This window comes from Sylvia atricapilla, chromosome 8 (assembly GCF_009819655.1).
Source record: "Sylvia atricapilla isolate bSylAtr1 chromosome 8, bSylAtr1.pri, whole genome shotgun sequence".
Taxonomy (NCBI): Eukaryota; Metazoa; Chordata; class Aves; order Passeriformes; family Sylviidae; genus Sylvia; species Sylvia atricapilla.
Genome location: NC_089147.1, coordinates 31,381,800 through 31,396,948, shown reverse-complemented (window position 1 = coordinate 31,396,948; position 15,149 = coordinate 31,381,800). Strand labels below are relative to the sequence as shown.

The 15,149-nt window shown below is 48.8% G+C and overlaps 1 protein-coding gene across 1 annotated transcript in view; it reads right to left on the bottom strand.

The window, feature by feature from the left end:
* Positions 1-3,506: 3,506 nt before the first annotated feature.
* The window catches only part of RNLS (renalase, FAD dependent amine oxidase), a 56,665-nt gene continuing 45,022 nt past the window's right edge, over positions 3,507-15,149 (bottom strand). Inside the window, exons 5-7 of the mRNA XM_066324313.1 lie at positions 14,684-14,857; positions 7,218-7,393; positions 3,507-3,824 (exon numbers count right to left, since the gene is read on the bottom strand). Coding sequence (XP_066180410.1) covers positions 3,648-3,824; positions 7,218-7,393; positions 14,684-14,857 — 527 coding nt within the window. The 3' untranslated portion in view covers positions 3,507-3,647. The remainder of the gene's footprint in view (positions 3,825-7,217; positions 7,394-14,683; positions 14,858-15,149) is intronic.

Genomic DNA, 15,149 nt, shown 5'->3' with positions numbered 1-15,149 from the left:
CCCTTTCCCTGCGCTCTGGGCAAGGCAAGCAGCTGCCGGGACAGAGGCTGACCTATATTTCGGAGCTGACTGCCCACCACGGGTTTAATTATTTTATTTTATTTTATTTTATTTTTTCCCCCCAAATCTGGGCTGAAAAGGGATGCTCATACCCTCGCCCGGTGCGAGCACGGCCGCAATGTCCCGAAAGGAGGTGGCAGCTCTGCTCCGTGTGCGATGGCCCCGCAGGGGAGATGCGAGCGGAGATAGCGCTGAGAGAGGAAGGATGTTCCGGGCCCGGCACAGGTGAGGGAGGAGGCGCCGCCGGGCTCGGCTCTGCCCTGTGCACAGCAGATAATGTCACACCGAGCTGTGGGTGACCGCAGCGGCCCCGTGACGCCCCGGCGGTCGGCTGCCAGGGGCACGGCGGAACGGGCTCGTCTTCCCACTGCAGCGCTCGGGCGGGGCGAGCCCGGGCTCCGTCTGCTCGCCCATTAAACCCCCGTGCCCACAGACGCTGGGAGCAGTCGGGGACCAGAAAACACCTGCCTGGGTTTTCCCGTGGTGGGATGAAAACGGGGAAATGACGGGAATCACAAAGCTTTTTTCCCGAAGGTCTCCACGGGGTTTATCACCGCTGCCTCCAAGGTGACAGCAACCTGCCCTGCCACCCCCTTTACTGAACACAGGATCTCTCCACCGGGCTTGAGCCGTAACTCTCTCCCCGTTTCCATTTATTTGCCTCCAGGGGAGAAACTTTGCTCGGCTCTTGTCGAAAAGAAAGCCAGTCACTCTGCCTCCTCCTCCTCCTCCTGGGCAAAGGGGTTGTGTCTGCCCCAGCCGTGGCGGTGTCGGTGCCGGCTGATCCCGGAGGTTCCACCCGAATGTGGGAATTCAGCGCAAATCCCAAGGAGGCTGCCCGGGAGGCGCTGCGGAGAGCCGGCCACGGCGGCAGCAGAAGGCTCCGGGATTTCAGGGCTTCAGCTCTGCCACACAAAGCGGCTTAGGCACTGCACAGCTGAGCCAGAGGCTGGATTAGAGGCAAAACCGGCTCTGGCTGCGGGGAAATCTCTGCACGGGGGCTCAAGGTGCTCGCTGGGCAGCTCAGAGAGCGCCCTGGGAGCTCCTGGTGCCAGCACAGCCTCCTCATGGCATGTCACAGCCAGGATGCTCACAGCATGTCACAGCCAGGATCCTCACGGCATGTCACCAGCCCCTGGGTGCCAGGCTGGGGCTGGTGACCCAGACACGACTGCACGGTTTGGGTGGCAACAGGGTCAGGTTCCTCTTCCTCCGCATTGACTCAAGGAGGAAACTTCCTCTGCCAGTGTCACAGCCCGGGCTGGTGCCACTGCGGCAGCAGAGAGCTCTGCTTTGAGTCTGGGGCTGTACCCAGCACAATGCTGCTCCTGCACCGAGAGGAAATGTTACAGGGGTGCTTTCAGCTGGCCAGCACCTCCCACCTGCAGCTGCCTTTTAAAAATAATGGATAAAAAAAAAAAAAAAAGCAGCCCCAAGTCTCCAAAACCACATTAATCTCTTAAATTTATTTATTTTCATATGCTTGCGCAAAACCACGGCCCAGGTCTCTGGAGAACAGAAGAGACTTGTCTGGTTGATTTCCTGGGATTTTCCCTGGCTGGACGTGACTCCTGGTTAGCTGGCAGATCCATCCATACTGCAGCCTTGTTCCCATATTCCCTGATCCCACCGTAAGAGCAGTGGCTGCACAGGGTACCACGGGCCAGCCCTGCCAAGGGATGTTCCCTGGGTGGAAGTCACCACAGCTGGGAGCTGAAAGGCTTTGAGAACCCATGGCCCTGGCTTCCCTTGTGATGAGGAAGACAAGGACATCGTGGTCTGGGAGCACTTCAGGCAGTGGCTGGGCTCGTGGCACAGCTGAGAGCAGACACAGCCATCCCCCTTGTCTGGGAACAAGGAGAGAGCGGCTGGAATGGACGATCTGCCAGTTCATCGAAAATCGGGGAAAATCCCAGGAAATCAACCAGACAAGTCTCTTCTGTTGCCACCCTTCTGGATACAGTGGGCTCTTTGAAACATCACCCTGTCACCCGCCTCGTGTGGGAATTCCACATCTCCCTGCTCCCAGCGTTCGCCCTGCCCGGCGCACATCCACAGGAACACATCCAACAGCTTTTCCTCTCCACCTTAAAAAACCACACCCAAGCAGTTTTTATCTAAATCATCTCAGTCTGTAGGGATGTTGCAGAACAGAGGCATTTTGGTGGACTGGCATAATTTCAGGAGGAATTTCTGCATGGAAAGGGTGCTGAGGCCTTGGCAGGGGCTGCCCAGGGAGCTTTGGAGTGCCCATGGCTGGAGGTGTCCAAGGCAGGGCTGGAGGTGGCACTCAGTGCTCTGGGCTGGGGACAAGGTGGCCATGGGGCACAGCTGGGACTCCGTGGGCTGGGAGGGGTTTTCCAGCCTCAGGGATCCTGCGATAAAATGAAGGAGTAATTTGAGACTCGCCAGGATTCAAAAAAGCTCCAAATTGAATATCTCATGACTCAGAATTAACATCTCTGAATCTGTGATTCAGGTACTTTGAGGTATCAGGGTGACCAAAGCTGAGAGTTTGCTGGAAGGACAGAATCAGAGACATCTCCACTGGTCTGTCACTTGGTATTAGATGATGCTGCTGCTACAAAGCCCCTGAAAGAGCATCACAGCTCTTGAGAAAACCACCATTTGAGAGGAACAACGGTGTTGAGTCAAAGACGCCTCACATCCAGTTTTCTGCCTACCTCTAAAATCAACAAGTCTTAAACTCTTAGTGTCACTTAAAATACGCCACCAGAAATGGCCAGAGGCAGCAGTAAATTACAGTGGTCAGGTGCAGTGATACAGGATGTCAGGTCTGGGTGAAATGCAAGGGTAAAATAAGAAAAACAGAGGCTGAATTGTACTCCTCTAGTGGTTTAAATGACATCTGCTAAACTTCTTTATTTTTAGTGCTGTGGTAGAGAGGCACTAGACTTGTGATACATGACTGAAGAGGAAGGGCAAGTTAAAATCCAATTTAGAGTAAATAAATAATTTCTTGGTAATTTCTGAGTTATTTCTGAGTCCATCCCCCCTCCTGCCACATCAGGGACACCTCCCACTGTCCCAGGCTGCTCCAAGCCCCAAAGTCCAGCCTGGCCTTGGGCACTGCCAGGGATCCAGGGGCAGCCACAGCTGCTCTGGGCACCCTGTGCCAGGGCCTGCCCACCCTGCCAGGGAACAATTCCTGCCCAGTATTCCCATCTATCCCTGACCCCTGGCAGTGGGAAGCCATTCCCTGTGTCCTGTCACTTGAACATGGAGTAAACAAGGAGTTTCCAAGGAACAAGCTCTGCAGCTTCATGGATTTTTGAGCTGCTTCAAGTCAGGCTCCTCTCTCCTTGACATAGTTTTCATGGGCTCTAACAGTATCAGGAGACCTGGCAAGAGTGCTGGAGCTCCATGCCTCTGCCTAGAGCCAGGGAAAGTCTTACTTCAATCAAAGTAACCACTCACAGCACAGATCCTGGAAAATTCAATTTAATTCCATCCCAATAATTATTCCAGCCCACAGATACATCTTCCTTTATTTGTTTTTTTGCAAGATGATGTTGTTGCTAAATTCAATCCATCACAGCAAAATTCATAACAAATCTAGAGGAAGTTTAGCAAGCCTGACTTTGAAATTGCTGTAAATGAGGCTTCACAGCCTCTGCAAGGCTCATGGCAGACTCGATGCAGCCATCGAAGTTGGAACGAGTGAATCCATCACCTCCACAGATCAGGAGAGGCTGAGTGTGAAGAATCATCTGTCCTGGACAACTGGGCACAGCTCTTGTAACCTGAAAATTAAAAACATAAAGGGACTGGGAAGAGAAAGTCTTTTATTTACCTGAATTTCACAGCAGAAAGATCTGTGTTCCTGAGAAGCAAATCACAGAACCACAGAATGGTTTGGGGTGAAAGGGACCTTAAAGTTCATCCTGTTCCACCCCCTGTCATGGGCAGGGACACCTTCCACTGTCCCAGGCTGCTCCCAGCCCTGTCCAGCCCGGCCTCCCACCCCAAAATCTGGATCCAACCATTAACCATCAAAGTACCATAGTAAAATACTTAGTTCTGGGAGTTGAGTAATTGGAGTAAAATTTTATTGTGTGTGGAAATTTGGAAACTTTACAGCCTGTTCTGTTTTATTCTCAGCCCGTCTCGGCAGATATGTCTTGTCTGACCCTGGTGTAGAGATCTGAAAAGGTGTGAGGGTGATCTGATATCAGCAAAGTGGGGCTTGCAAAATCCCAGATGAGTTCAACACAGGGAAGGGAACCTCCTGTCTCTGGGATCACAGAATCCCAGGATCACTGAGGCTGGAAAAGCTTTCCCAGACCATGGAGTCTGAGCTGTGCCCCATGGCCACCTTGTCCCCAGCCCAGAGCACTGAGTGCCACCTCCAGCCCTGCCTTGGACACCTCCAGCCATGGGCACTCCAAAGCTCCCTGGGCAGCCCCTGCCAAGGCCTCAGCACCCTTTCCATGGAGAAATTCCTGCTGCTGTTCAACCTGCTAAAGCATGACACAGAGAGTATCTATTTTGTCTTGATCATTTCTTGGATTTTCACCCAGTAAACCATTTCTGTATCCCCTCGTGGGACTGTCAGCTTCCAAGGAATATTGCTAAATGCAGGGGATTTTTCCACTGATTCAAATGTACCCGCAGCTGGCCACTGCCAGCCAGCCATTCCCTGCCACTGCCAAGTGTGGATGAGCAGCAAGGCACCCACATTTATGTTGCTGGCTGCCTTTCCTGCTACTGGGTGTTAGCATCTCCTCAAAGAAGGAAATCAGCTGAAGTAACCAGTTGCAACCCCTCACCCTCTATTCAGCTTAACAGAGAAGTCTATCCAGGTATGGCAAATCTAGACAGAGATTCTCCCTCAGACCAGTTTTAAGTCAGTCCTTAATTTTATTCCTGAATTTTTCTTACATATCAATCTGAGTACAAACAATGCAGAAAGACTTGGCAGAAAAAGGCTTTTTTGAGTGTCCTTTCTTCTTAGCTACCCAGTTTTTATTTGATGCTGGCTGAACCAAGCAGCTCCTACCCCTCCTGATATTTGGTCTAAGGTTGGCCTTGATGATCTTGGAGGTGTTTTCCAGCCTCAGCAATTCCATATAAAGTGCTCTGCCAATGACTCACGGTGGGTTGGGAAGCTGTTGGCTCTGAATGCTAATGGTGCCTTCACCATAATTAGAGCAAGGGGATCCAGAATTGCAGCTGTGCTGCTAAGTAGTGTCAGTAGAATTTTGGAAGTCCTAATCCCTCATCTGCCACGGATAATTGTAATGTCTGCATTTTAATCCCAGGATTGTGTTTGGCCATGTGAAGGATGTTACAGCCGGATTTAATTAACAAGTAGGATAAATCCCATCTAAAAGAGTCAGGGGAAAGATGCACCCATCTTATCAGTTCCCCTGGCCTCTGTGGCAACAGCTTATTATAATTGAAAGTAAAGAGAGCTTTAGGAGAAAGAGGGAGCTCTGCCCCAGATATTTCATTCAGGCAGTGATTATTTCATAGGGTGGCATTAGAGATCTCTTTATTGCGATAACGGTTTTGACCTACACGGACTTATTTGCAACCTAAGATATATTGACATTCATCCACCAAATTACAGACTGGTGATAATTCCTCCTGTGGCACCAGCAGCTGCTGCAGTCAGAGCCCTGGTTGGCAGCAGCAACAGAAGCAGGAGCTGGATGGGGTTTGGGAATCTTTTCCAGAGCTGGATCCAACTCTTTTCCCCCTTCCCACCCACAGCTCTCGTGAGCACCAGCAGCTCTCAGCAGGTAAGGCAGGAGAAAAGACCAGATGTCACAACCAGGGAACCTGAACAGTGACACCTGTTTCCCCCACCAAAAAAAACCTCAAACCCCCCTGAACTGATAAAGAGGAACTTAGAGAACACACCACGACTTTGATATATTTTATATAAATATTAATAACCATGGGCTAAGGTTGCTTTTGCAATCCACCAATATTTTACTCGCAGAAAAATAAACTTTGTGCAAACGAGACCAGGTTCCCAAATTGGATGCAGATCAAGGGGTATGACCAGACTCCACAACAGCCATCCACAGCAACTTCAAAAAAGGAAAAATTTTTAGGGGACTGCTTTAGAAGTAAATATTTTGCATCAACCTCCACGTTCAAATTCACCAACGTAATTTAACTTGAGAGGTTTTGGGTAAACATGGACATACGCTCCAATACTTCAGGAAATCACCAACAATTTCCTTGGATTTTTAAAAGAAGACAGCAAAATATACACATTTTGCTATTATTACATACTTTTCACATAACCTTCTGTTAAATTGAGCTGGGCCAAATCAAATAATAACAATTAGTGCGTCTGTATTTCTGCTCTTCTGCGGTAGGGTGGGAATTTTGCTAATAATACCACATACTTTTGGATGCAGAGAGATGCATTGAGTCATGATTTTTAAATACCAGTGAAAATCCCACCGAATTACGTGGGATTTACTTCCTTCCTGTACACTACTCCTACCCCTACTTAGCAAGCGAGCTGCATAACTCACCATTGAGCCAGGCCCAAAATTCTTAAAAAATGGCAAAAAATGATCTGGCTTTTGCTGGCCAGCACTGGATGCTGCTCATGGTGATGCCTTAACTTTGAGCTTTCATGTTTTTCAGATTCTGTCTTGCCTAGGGGTGCAGCTCTGAGCCTCATACTAAGTGCAAGAAAGTTCTCTTCATAGATTAGGTAGACAAAACAAATCCTTTCCCTGCTGCAGACCAAGGACAACTTTCAGACCCAAAAGCACAAACAATGATGGACTGAAGGGAGGAACAAGAAGGATGGGACCTCACAACCTGAGGCTGTAATTGATCAATTAAACCCCAAAATGCAAACGGACCAAAACTTAAAAACATACGACCTCGTGCCTGATTGTGACCATTTTAAGTCCACCTTGGGTGTAGCCTTGGCCAGGCTCTTGTCCTGCCCAAGGTGTATCCTAAAGGCCTTTCCATAAATATCTACTTCATTCTCTAGCTCTGCCCAGTCTCTGTTTCAATTCAGCCTTCCCAAGGCATCAGTGGCTACATGGAATATGTCATGGATATTGACCAACCACCCCCTTTCCTCCTGCTCCCTGAGGATGGAAAAGGCAGCCCCAGCAGGTGCTCCCAGCTGACTGACTGGTCCCACCAGGGAGTACCTGGGAGTATCTCCATCTCTGGCACTTGATGCTGCTTGGTTCAGGCAGGGAGGGCACAATCCTCTGCAGGTGGCTGAGGATGACCTGCTGCACCTCTGCAGGGTCTGAGTCCAGGTGCTTGCTTCCAAAGGTCACAGTTGTGTGCACCACAACCGAGGGGCCAACCTCAGGAGACTCTGAAAGACAAGAAAAAAGAAAAAAGAAAAAAGAAAAAAGAAAAAAGAAAAAAGAAAAAAGAAAAAAGAAAAAAGAAAAAAGAAAAGAAAATAAAGAAAAGAAAAGAAAAGAAAAGAAAAGAAAAGAAAAGAAAAGAAAAGAAAAGAAAAGAAAAAAGAAAGGAAGAAAGGAAGAAAGAAAGGAAGAAAGAAAGAAAGAAAGAAAGAAAGAAAGAAAGAAAGAAAGAAAGAAAGAAAGAAAGAAAGAAAGAAAGAAAGAAAGAAAGAAAGAAAGAAAGGAAGGAAGGAAGAAAGAAAGGAGAAAGAAAGAAAGAAAGAAAGGAAGGAAGGAAGGAAGGAAGGAAGGAAGGGAGGAAGGAAGGAAGGGAGGAAGGAAGAAAAGAAGAAAGGCAGAAATGAACAAAGGAAGAAAGAAAAGAAGAAAGGAAGGAAGGAAGGAAGGAAGAAAGAAAGAGAAAGAAAGAGGAGAGGTGCTTTTGAAAAATTGCTCATTCCTGCCTGCCTTCCCCACACACTGACAATTGTGCCTCTGGCCTAGGAGTCAGTAAGAAAAAAAATACCTGTGCTGCCACCCTGCTCTTCCAGGTGAGGAAAAAGCACAAGGAGTAACAACACAAGTTGTTCACAACAAGAATACAAGTTAAGGAGGACAATCACTGCAGCAGCCTGGCCTTGGACACTTCCAGGGATCCAGGGGCAGCCACAGCTTCTCTGGGCACCCTGTGCCAGGGCCTCACCAGCCTCATTGTAAACAAATTTGGCTTTTTATCTCATCTAAATCGACCCTCCCTCAGTTTAAAACCATCACCCTCTCACAAAAGCACATTCTCATCTTTTGAACATGAAATCATAGCTGAAGTGCTGACGTTGATCCCAGCAGACTTGGAAAGGGCCAGGCTTTGTTACATTTGGGGCTGGCTGCAGGTTCTCCTGTGACTCCTGTCCCTGCTGGCATTTTGGCTTGTCACCTTACAGACATGGCCTAACAACCTAAAGCCAGAGAATTTGCCTGGATTAGGAGATTTTTGGGCTCAAGGACTTCCCTGTGCCAAGGCAGGATCCAACAGACCCTTTTGTCAGTCATTCCCATTCCAAGGAGCAGGATGGAGCAAGGACACAACGTGGGTTACTCTGCATTTCAGCTGAGCTGGTTGTTCAATGAAGTGATTCCCTCTCACTCCCTTACCCAGCAACTCCCTCCTTTGGAAGCAGAAAGCCTCTCCTGGTTAGAGCTTTGCTTCAGCTACAGCATTCTTAGAACATTTTAGTTTCAGCAAGTGAGTGTTTTCTGACCAAGGAATCCACCAAAGAAGAGGCAGTGGAACACTTTCTGACCATTCTGGCTGTTGGGCACCAAGCTTGATAAACTCCTTATCTCTGCTCTACCAGTGAAGAAACCTTTAGCTCCTCAAGCCAGAAATCAGTTCTGGGAAGATGACACATTCCAGCTTTCCAAAGGCAACCAAAATGTCTTTCTCTGGTCAGCTCCCTGTCTGATCACTGCAGAGGTGCAGCAAATCTGCAGGTGTGAAAGCCACAGCTTTAAATTCCTGCAGAAGGAACCGTTCTCTGAGTGTGTCTCTTGGGTGGGCCAGCTCAGCCAACCCTTGCTCGTGACAACTGTGAAAACGTGGCAAAAAGGGTGGGAAGATGTTTCCCAGTTTCACAGCTACCACAGGACACATCCCTGTGGGCATCAGCTTTTCCAGCTGTCTGGAAAAGCATCAGAAATGCTACTCAGACTTTCCTTCCCCTTTTTGGGGCAGAAACCAGGTATTCTGATGATTCCCTGCAGACACAGTGAGGGACAGAGGACCAAACCCCTTCCTGTGTGAGCAGAGCACCCCTGGGACAGGGCCCTGAGTGATGGAAAAACTGAATCTTGACCTAGAACATGGGAATGAGGGGAAAGGTTTCTGGATTGTGAGCAGGAGGTGGGAGCCATCAGCTTCTGAACGTTTTGGGACTGTCTCCACACTCATCATCAACTCCCAGCTGGAGGAATCATCCAGGCTGTGCAGGAAGAGGGAAGGAGAGACTGCTGACAGTGAGAATTCATACAGGGCTAAGCCTGTTGGGAGTATTATCTTCCAGAAAAAGGATGGGGCTAATAAAAGGACAAGAGCACAGAGAACAGAGCCCAGGGCCACTTCCCCAGACCTGGGGGCTTGCAGCCCAAGGACATCTGGTGTCAGGAAGGTGGCTCTGAGCTTTGAGCAACACATTTAGTGCAGAACTGTGGCGTCCTGGTCCAGCTGCTGCCACTGTCACAGGGGGATGAGGAGGCTCGTGGGTGAACTGCTCCAGGCCGTGACAACGTGAGCAGCCTGTGGTGCCAAGTCCTCCCACAGGGATCTCCTCCTGCCCTGGCAAGTTCTCAGATGGTCCTCAGGGTGTAAAGTCAGCTCCTGTGGTTGGCCATGTCCTCCCTACCATCAGTCTCAGGGAAGGAGTGAGACAGAGAAATCCCGATAAAGTAAAACATCCGAAATTATGATCACGACAGTGAAACAAGACATACGTTCTTGGAGAAAGGTGGATCATCTGCCCACCAAAATACTCTTCCTGGCAAAATGCAAAATCCGCTCTGCTGTGGTGAATCTATGCCAAGGTCAGGGTTCAGAGTCCCTAAACTGAAAAAGAATTTTAGAGACGAGATGTGACCCCTGGGCCTGAAATTCCCTTAGCAGAGAAAACACCACCAGAGCATGAAAGCCATAGAATCCATTTGGGAAATGGTCAGCGTGGTGTCTATCGTTCTGGGAGCGTGGCAGGTTAGAAAAGGAACTGTGGAAGAGGAAGGATTGGCAGGTTAAATGGATTGTAAGGTGCCAAGGTGGGGACAGAGCACGGTGCTCTTGGGACTGCATTAATGGGGCACCCTAAGCAGGGACCCAGCTGCTCCTCACCTGTCAGAGGAGACTTGGCCAAGACAGGGAGAACAGCTATAGCTCCTACTATCCCCAGGAAAGCAAAAGGCAACTGGATTCGCCCAAATAACAATATTGTAGGAGAGAAAAATCATGTCTGAGGGCCATTTTGGAGCACATCTGTGGCTCACAGACTCTGCAGAGCCCATAAACGCACTGACCCTCAGGAGAGGGAGAGCTACTTTCATAAAGGCATATAAGTAAGCAGCCACAACCTGCAGCTCAATTTGCAAGCTCCACAGATGCATCCACAAAACATCCAGAGAGCATGGACGATTTTTACTGGTTCAGCTAACATTTAAACTTGCTGGGCAGGCAGCAAATGCAGACAGAGCTTGAAGAATTTCCCATTTTCACTGAGGGGGCAGGCTTAGATTCACTTCCCAGCTCATTTATTAGTGTGTTCAGTAAATTCTCACCAGAACGTTGTCTGCCTTAGAGTCGCAGAACTTCGGGAGGGAGGGAGGAACCTCTGGAGGTCTCTAGACCAACCTCCTGCTCCAAAGTGGGGCCAGCTTCAGAGGCAGATGGTTTTCTACGACGGCTGGAGTGCTCAGGAATCATCTAAGGGTTGATGGGTCTCCAGCAGAACACTGTCCATGGATGTGACAGGCACACATCTCCCACAGGAATGTTCTCCTCATTTTAGGGGAGCAGCATCGAGTATTCTTCTCATGTTGCTGCTCAAAACCTGGAGCCATAACGGATCCCAAGATGTGGATCCTTCCTGACCCTCAGGAATTTGTAAGCTTCCTGGGGAGATGTGTTTTGCCACCTGAAGCCCCTTTCTGGTCCTGGGGAGTGAGAGGGGAAGGGAAAGGGCTTTTGCCACCCCAAACCAACCCTGGAAGAAGGAAATGCTGCTGGGTCAGCATGGAGGGCAGCAGAGAAGCTGGACACCTCCGGACAGGCTGGAACTGCATCCCTGTTCCCTGGGAGGCATCACACAGTGCCAAAAGAGAAGTCAATGGGCAGGCCTCATAAATCCTACCTAAACGTTTAAAAAGGAGCACTGATGAACTTCCCTACACCTTGAAAACAAGGTGGAGATGGAGGTTCACTTTCAAAATGCCACGCTGCTGTTTGGAAGGAGGGCCAGAGAGCTTCCCCAGCTATCCTCAGAAATTCCCGTGGTTCCTAAGGTCCCATATTCTCCCTGGAATAAAATCTGCTGCCTGACACGGCACATTTGGGAAGAGTCATGGAAAGAATGGCACTAACTTTTTTATATTCAGAAAAACCCAGCATTTCATTAGCCTTACCAACAGTTTCTGATTATTTTTCTAAAAGGCAGGCAGGGCTGGCAGAGGATTACAACACAACTGGGTAACAAGGCAAAAACTTATATAGCTCTTTAACTCCTTCTTCTTCCTAAAAATTCTTATTTCAGGAAGGAAAGGAACCTCTATTTCAAAATTTCAAAAGAGGATACTCGGGAATTATACAATGCTAAAAAACCTGCAAGGCAGATCTTCCCTTTAAATTACATAACCATGCAATCCTGGAGCAAAAGAAAGGAACCACTTCCCCTTTTATGTGTCATCTATCTTTAGTCCTCCTGGAATGCAGAGAGAGATGCAAAGACTGCGGTATTCCAGAAATAATTTATGCTGGAGAATTCCCACTGTCCCCCCGACCCGGTATAAATATGGATGGGGTGTTTGAGGCAGCCAATCCCACAGAAGTGTTTAATATGCATGCACACCACACGGGGAATTCAGCACACGCTGCCTTCTCCTGGGCTCTTCCTTACGTAATATCACCTCTGCAGGCAGGGATGGGGCTCGACTGGCAGCAGCTGGGATCCTCAGCTGATGGAAAAAGCCTTCCCTCCTGGAGGCTCCTGGTCACACCAGGAACTGGTGGCAGGGGAGAAGCTGCTTTATCAAACCCTCCACGCCGCGCGCTTACGACCACAAGGCTGGTTTGTGTCCCGCGGTGTGAACGCTCACGAGCTGGATGTCTCTGCTTTACTGACTCCAGGCAGGGTCTGCCACATCCCAGACAAGAGACAAGGACAGCCTGGGCCTCCTCAGCGAGGGCCAGCCTTGGCCTTCTGGCCTTTGAGGGCTGCTTTGGGGAAGGTGTTATACATTGAGACCCTCAGCAGAAGGCTCACGGGATCACAGAATCATGAAATGGATTGAAGATCATCCAGTTCCAAACCTCCTGCAGGGGACAACTATCAGATGCAGTTATTTTCTCTGGATCTCTCTCCTTCAAGGCTGTTTATTAAAAGGCTACTATCTGAGGGTGAGATAAGCCCCCATTAACGGTGGATACATCAGGTGAAGAAACAACTGGAGAAAGTGATGGCTTTTTGGGAATGATGATTGTCCTGGAAGATCTCAGCTGCCCCACCCAGCAATTCTGCTTCCTCTGAACGTTTGCTTTGTGGTTGTCACCATCCTGTTCTTCAGATGAGTCAAATAATCAAGGCTGAAGAACGAAAGAATGGGAAGATCGAGGAGTGGAGTGGAGTTAAAAGGGACAGCTCCTGTGCCTCCCACTGTAATGTTCTGGAGGGCAGTTAGAAGCACAGGAAGAAAAATGCAGATGCAAAACACTTGCATATGTGCTAAAACAAGCATAAAGGAACTTTTTATTCATGTGTTTTGGTTGCAGGACTTCACATGTAAATAAATTTCATGTTCAGCCTCCCTCGCCTGTGCTGTCTAAAGTCTGTCTCCTAGGAAGAGACACGCACACACAAAATTTGTTCTTCTTGGAAAAATTTGCTCAAATAAACAGAACTCTCCCCCAGTTCAAGGGAAATTTCAGTGAGAAAGGTATGTGTCAACACCGATGTTCTGGTACTTTCTACGTATTTGCTAACAACGTGCCCCAAATAATGTGCTTTGTACTTGGTTCAGGTGCATCTGGAGACAGCCAAGCTGTTTGATAAATCCACCAGTTCATATTTGTTGTTCTTGGTGCTGGGGCTTTGAGACCACATGTGCAGAGAGGTGGGGAAGCATGGGTGACTTCCTCCTTGACACCAGTAAGGATAATATCAGTGGATCCTATTACCTATCAGGCATTTTTCCTTGAACACAACAATGGCAACAGAATCTCAGATGCAAGAGAATCTCCAGCTGAACACTGTCAGTAACAAGGAGACAATGCCAGAGAAAAAGATCACTCTGTATTTTGGCTTTGCTTGTGCTCTTTTTTCACATATTCACTGTAAGTCTCTGCTGGAGAAAGTACATCAGGGTGGATACAACCTTATTTTAGCCAGTCCAGCCATTCTTCTGTTTTGTTTTCCCTCTTCTCAGATCAACAGGCTAAATTCTGAGGGAAAACAACAAATTTGCACTTGTACAGAGAGATGGAGAATCTCTCCTTCAAGGAAAGGCTGAGTGAGCTGCGAGTGTTCTGCCTGGAGAAGTGAAGGCTCCAGGAGAGCTCAGAGCCCCTGCCAGGACCTAAAGGGGCTCCAGGAGAGCTGGAGAGAGAATGGGGACAGGGGATGGAGTGCCAGGACACAGGGAATGGCTTCCCAGTGCCAGAGGGCAGGGCTGGATGGGATACTGGGCAGGAATTGTTCCCTGGCAGGGTGGGCAGGCCCTGGCACAGGGTGCCCAGAGCAGCTGTGGCTGCCCCTGGATCCCTGGAAGTGCCCAAGGCCAGGCTGGAGAGGTGGAAGGTGTCCCTGCCCATGATAGTGCGTGGAACTTTGGGTCTTTAGAGGTCCCTCACAAGCCAAACCATGCCGGATTCTGTGATTCTAACTGGTCTGCAAGTGCTTTTTCCTGCAGCTATTCTATGCCACCACACTCCTGGCATGTGAAACAGATTTAATAAATAAAAGACACACTCCCTGAACTGCCATCCTCCAGAGCAGAGAGCAGAAGGCTCTGCCTTGGGGGACATTCTCCAAGCCCTGCCAAGCACATGCAGCCATTTCAGGGACTCTCCCTGACCACAAACGCACCCTGAGCTGGGCCGAGCAGCTCCAGTTATACATCTCCTTATAACATCCAGTTCTCCATCTCCCAAGCCTGGTGGAAAGGGCAGCAGTTGTGGAGTCACGGGAGACAAAAACCGGCGAGTGCCTGAATCAGCCTTTAAACAAAGGAACCCCAGCTCTTTCTTGGAATAGCAACATTTTGATGTCTCCAATCCCCTGACACCGGATTCACAAAGGCAGTAACGTGAACCATGTGCTGGGGGGGCTGATTTTCTGAGGGCGCCCGCTCTCATTGTGTTACAGGCCAAACGTGACATTAAAACGCCATCCGCTGCGGCTTGGAGTTAAACGCTCTGTTCGGAATAGCAACACTCAATTAAACAGCATTTCTCATGGTCTACACCCTCCATTGTGGCCGTGTTTAAGGGGAATAATGGGAGCACTGACCTATATTGCGCTTCTTGTTATCGATGGAGATGAAGCGTATGCAGGGATTATCAGTGATGTACTGAGCAGCCCAGGGGACAGCAATCCCTGTCCCGGCCTCATAGAACAGCCCCAGGGCGTAGCGGGATGAGTAGCTCACAGATTCCAGTTGCTGCTTTTGACTTGCAGTAATTACTGTGGAGAAAAAAAAAAAAAAAAAAAAAAAAGAGCGAGAAAATAAAATCAGACAATCCCTCTCCTCTCAGAACGTTAAATATGGGAATGCTGTGGTTAAGCTGATTATTCCCCCCTGAAAATGACCAGACTGCTAAAACTAAGAACTTAATATTAAGCCTAGTGCTTTGTAGTTGTGTTTTTTTGGTCTTTTTGGTTTTGTTTTTGTTTTTGTTTTTTCTGGGACACCTCTTCGTGAAGTTTTAATGTAGATGTGTCCTTTACACACAACCCTCAGCCAGCTGTGCTGGGG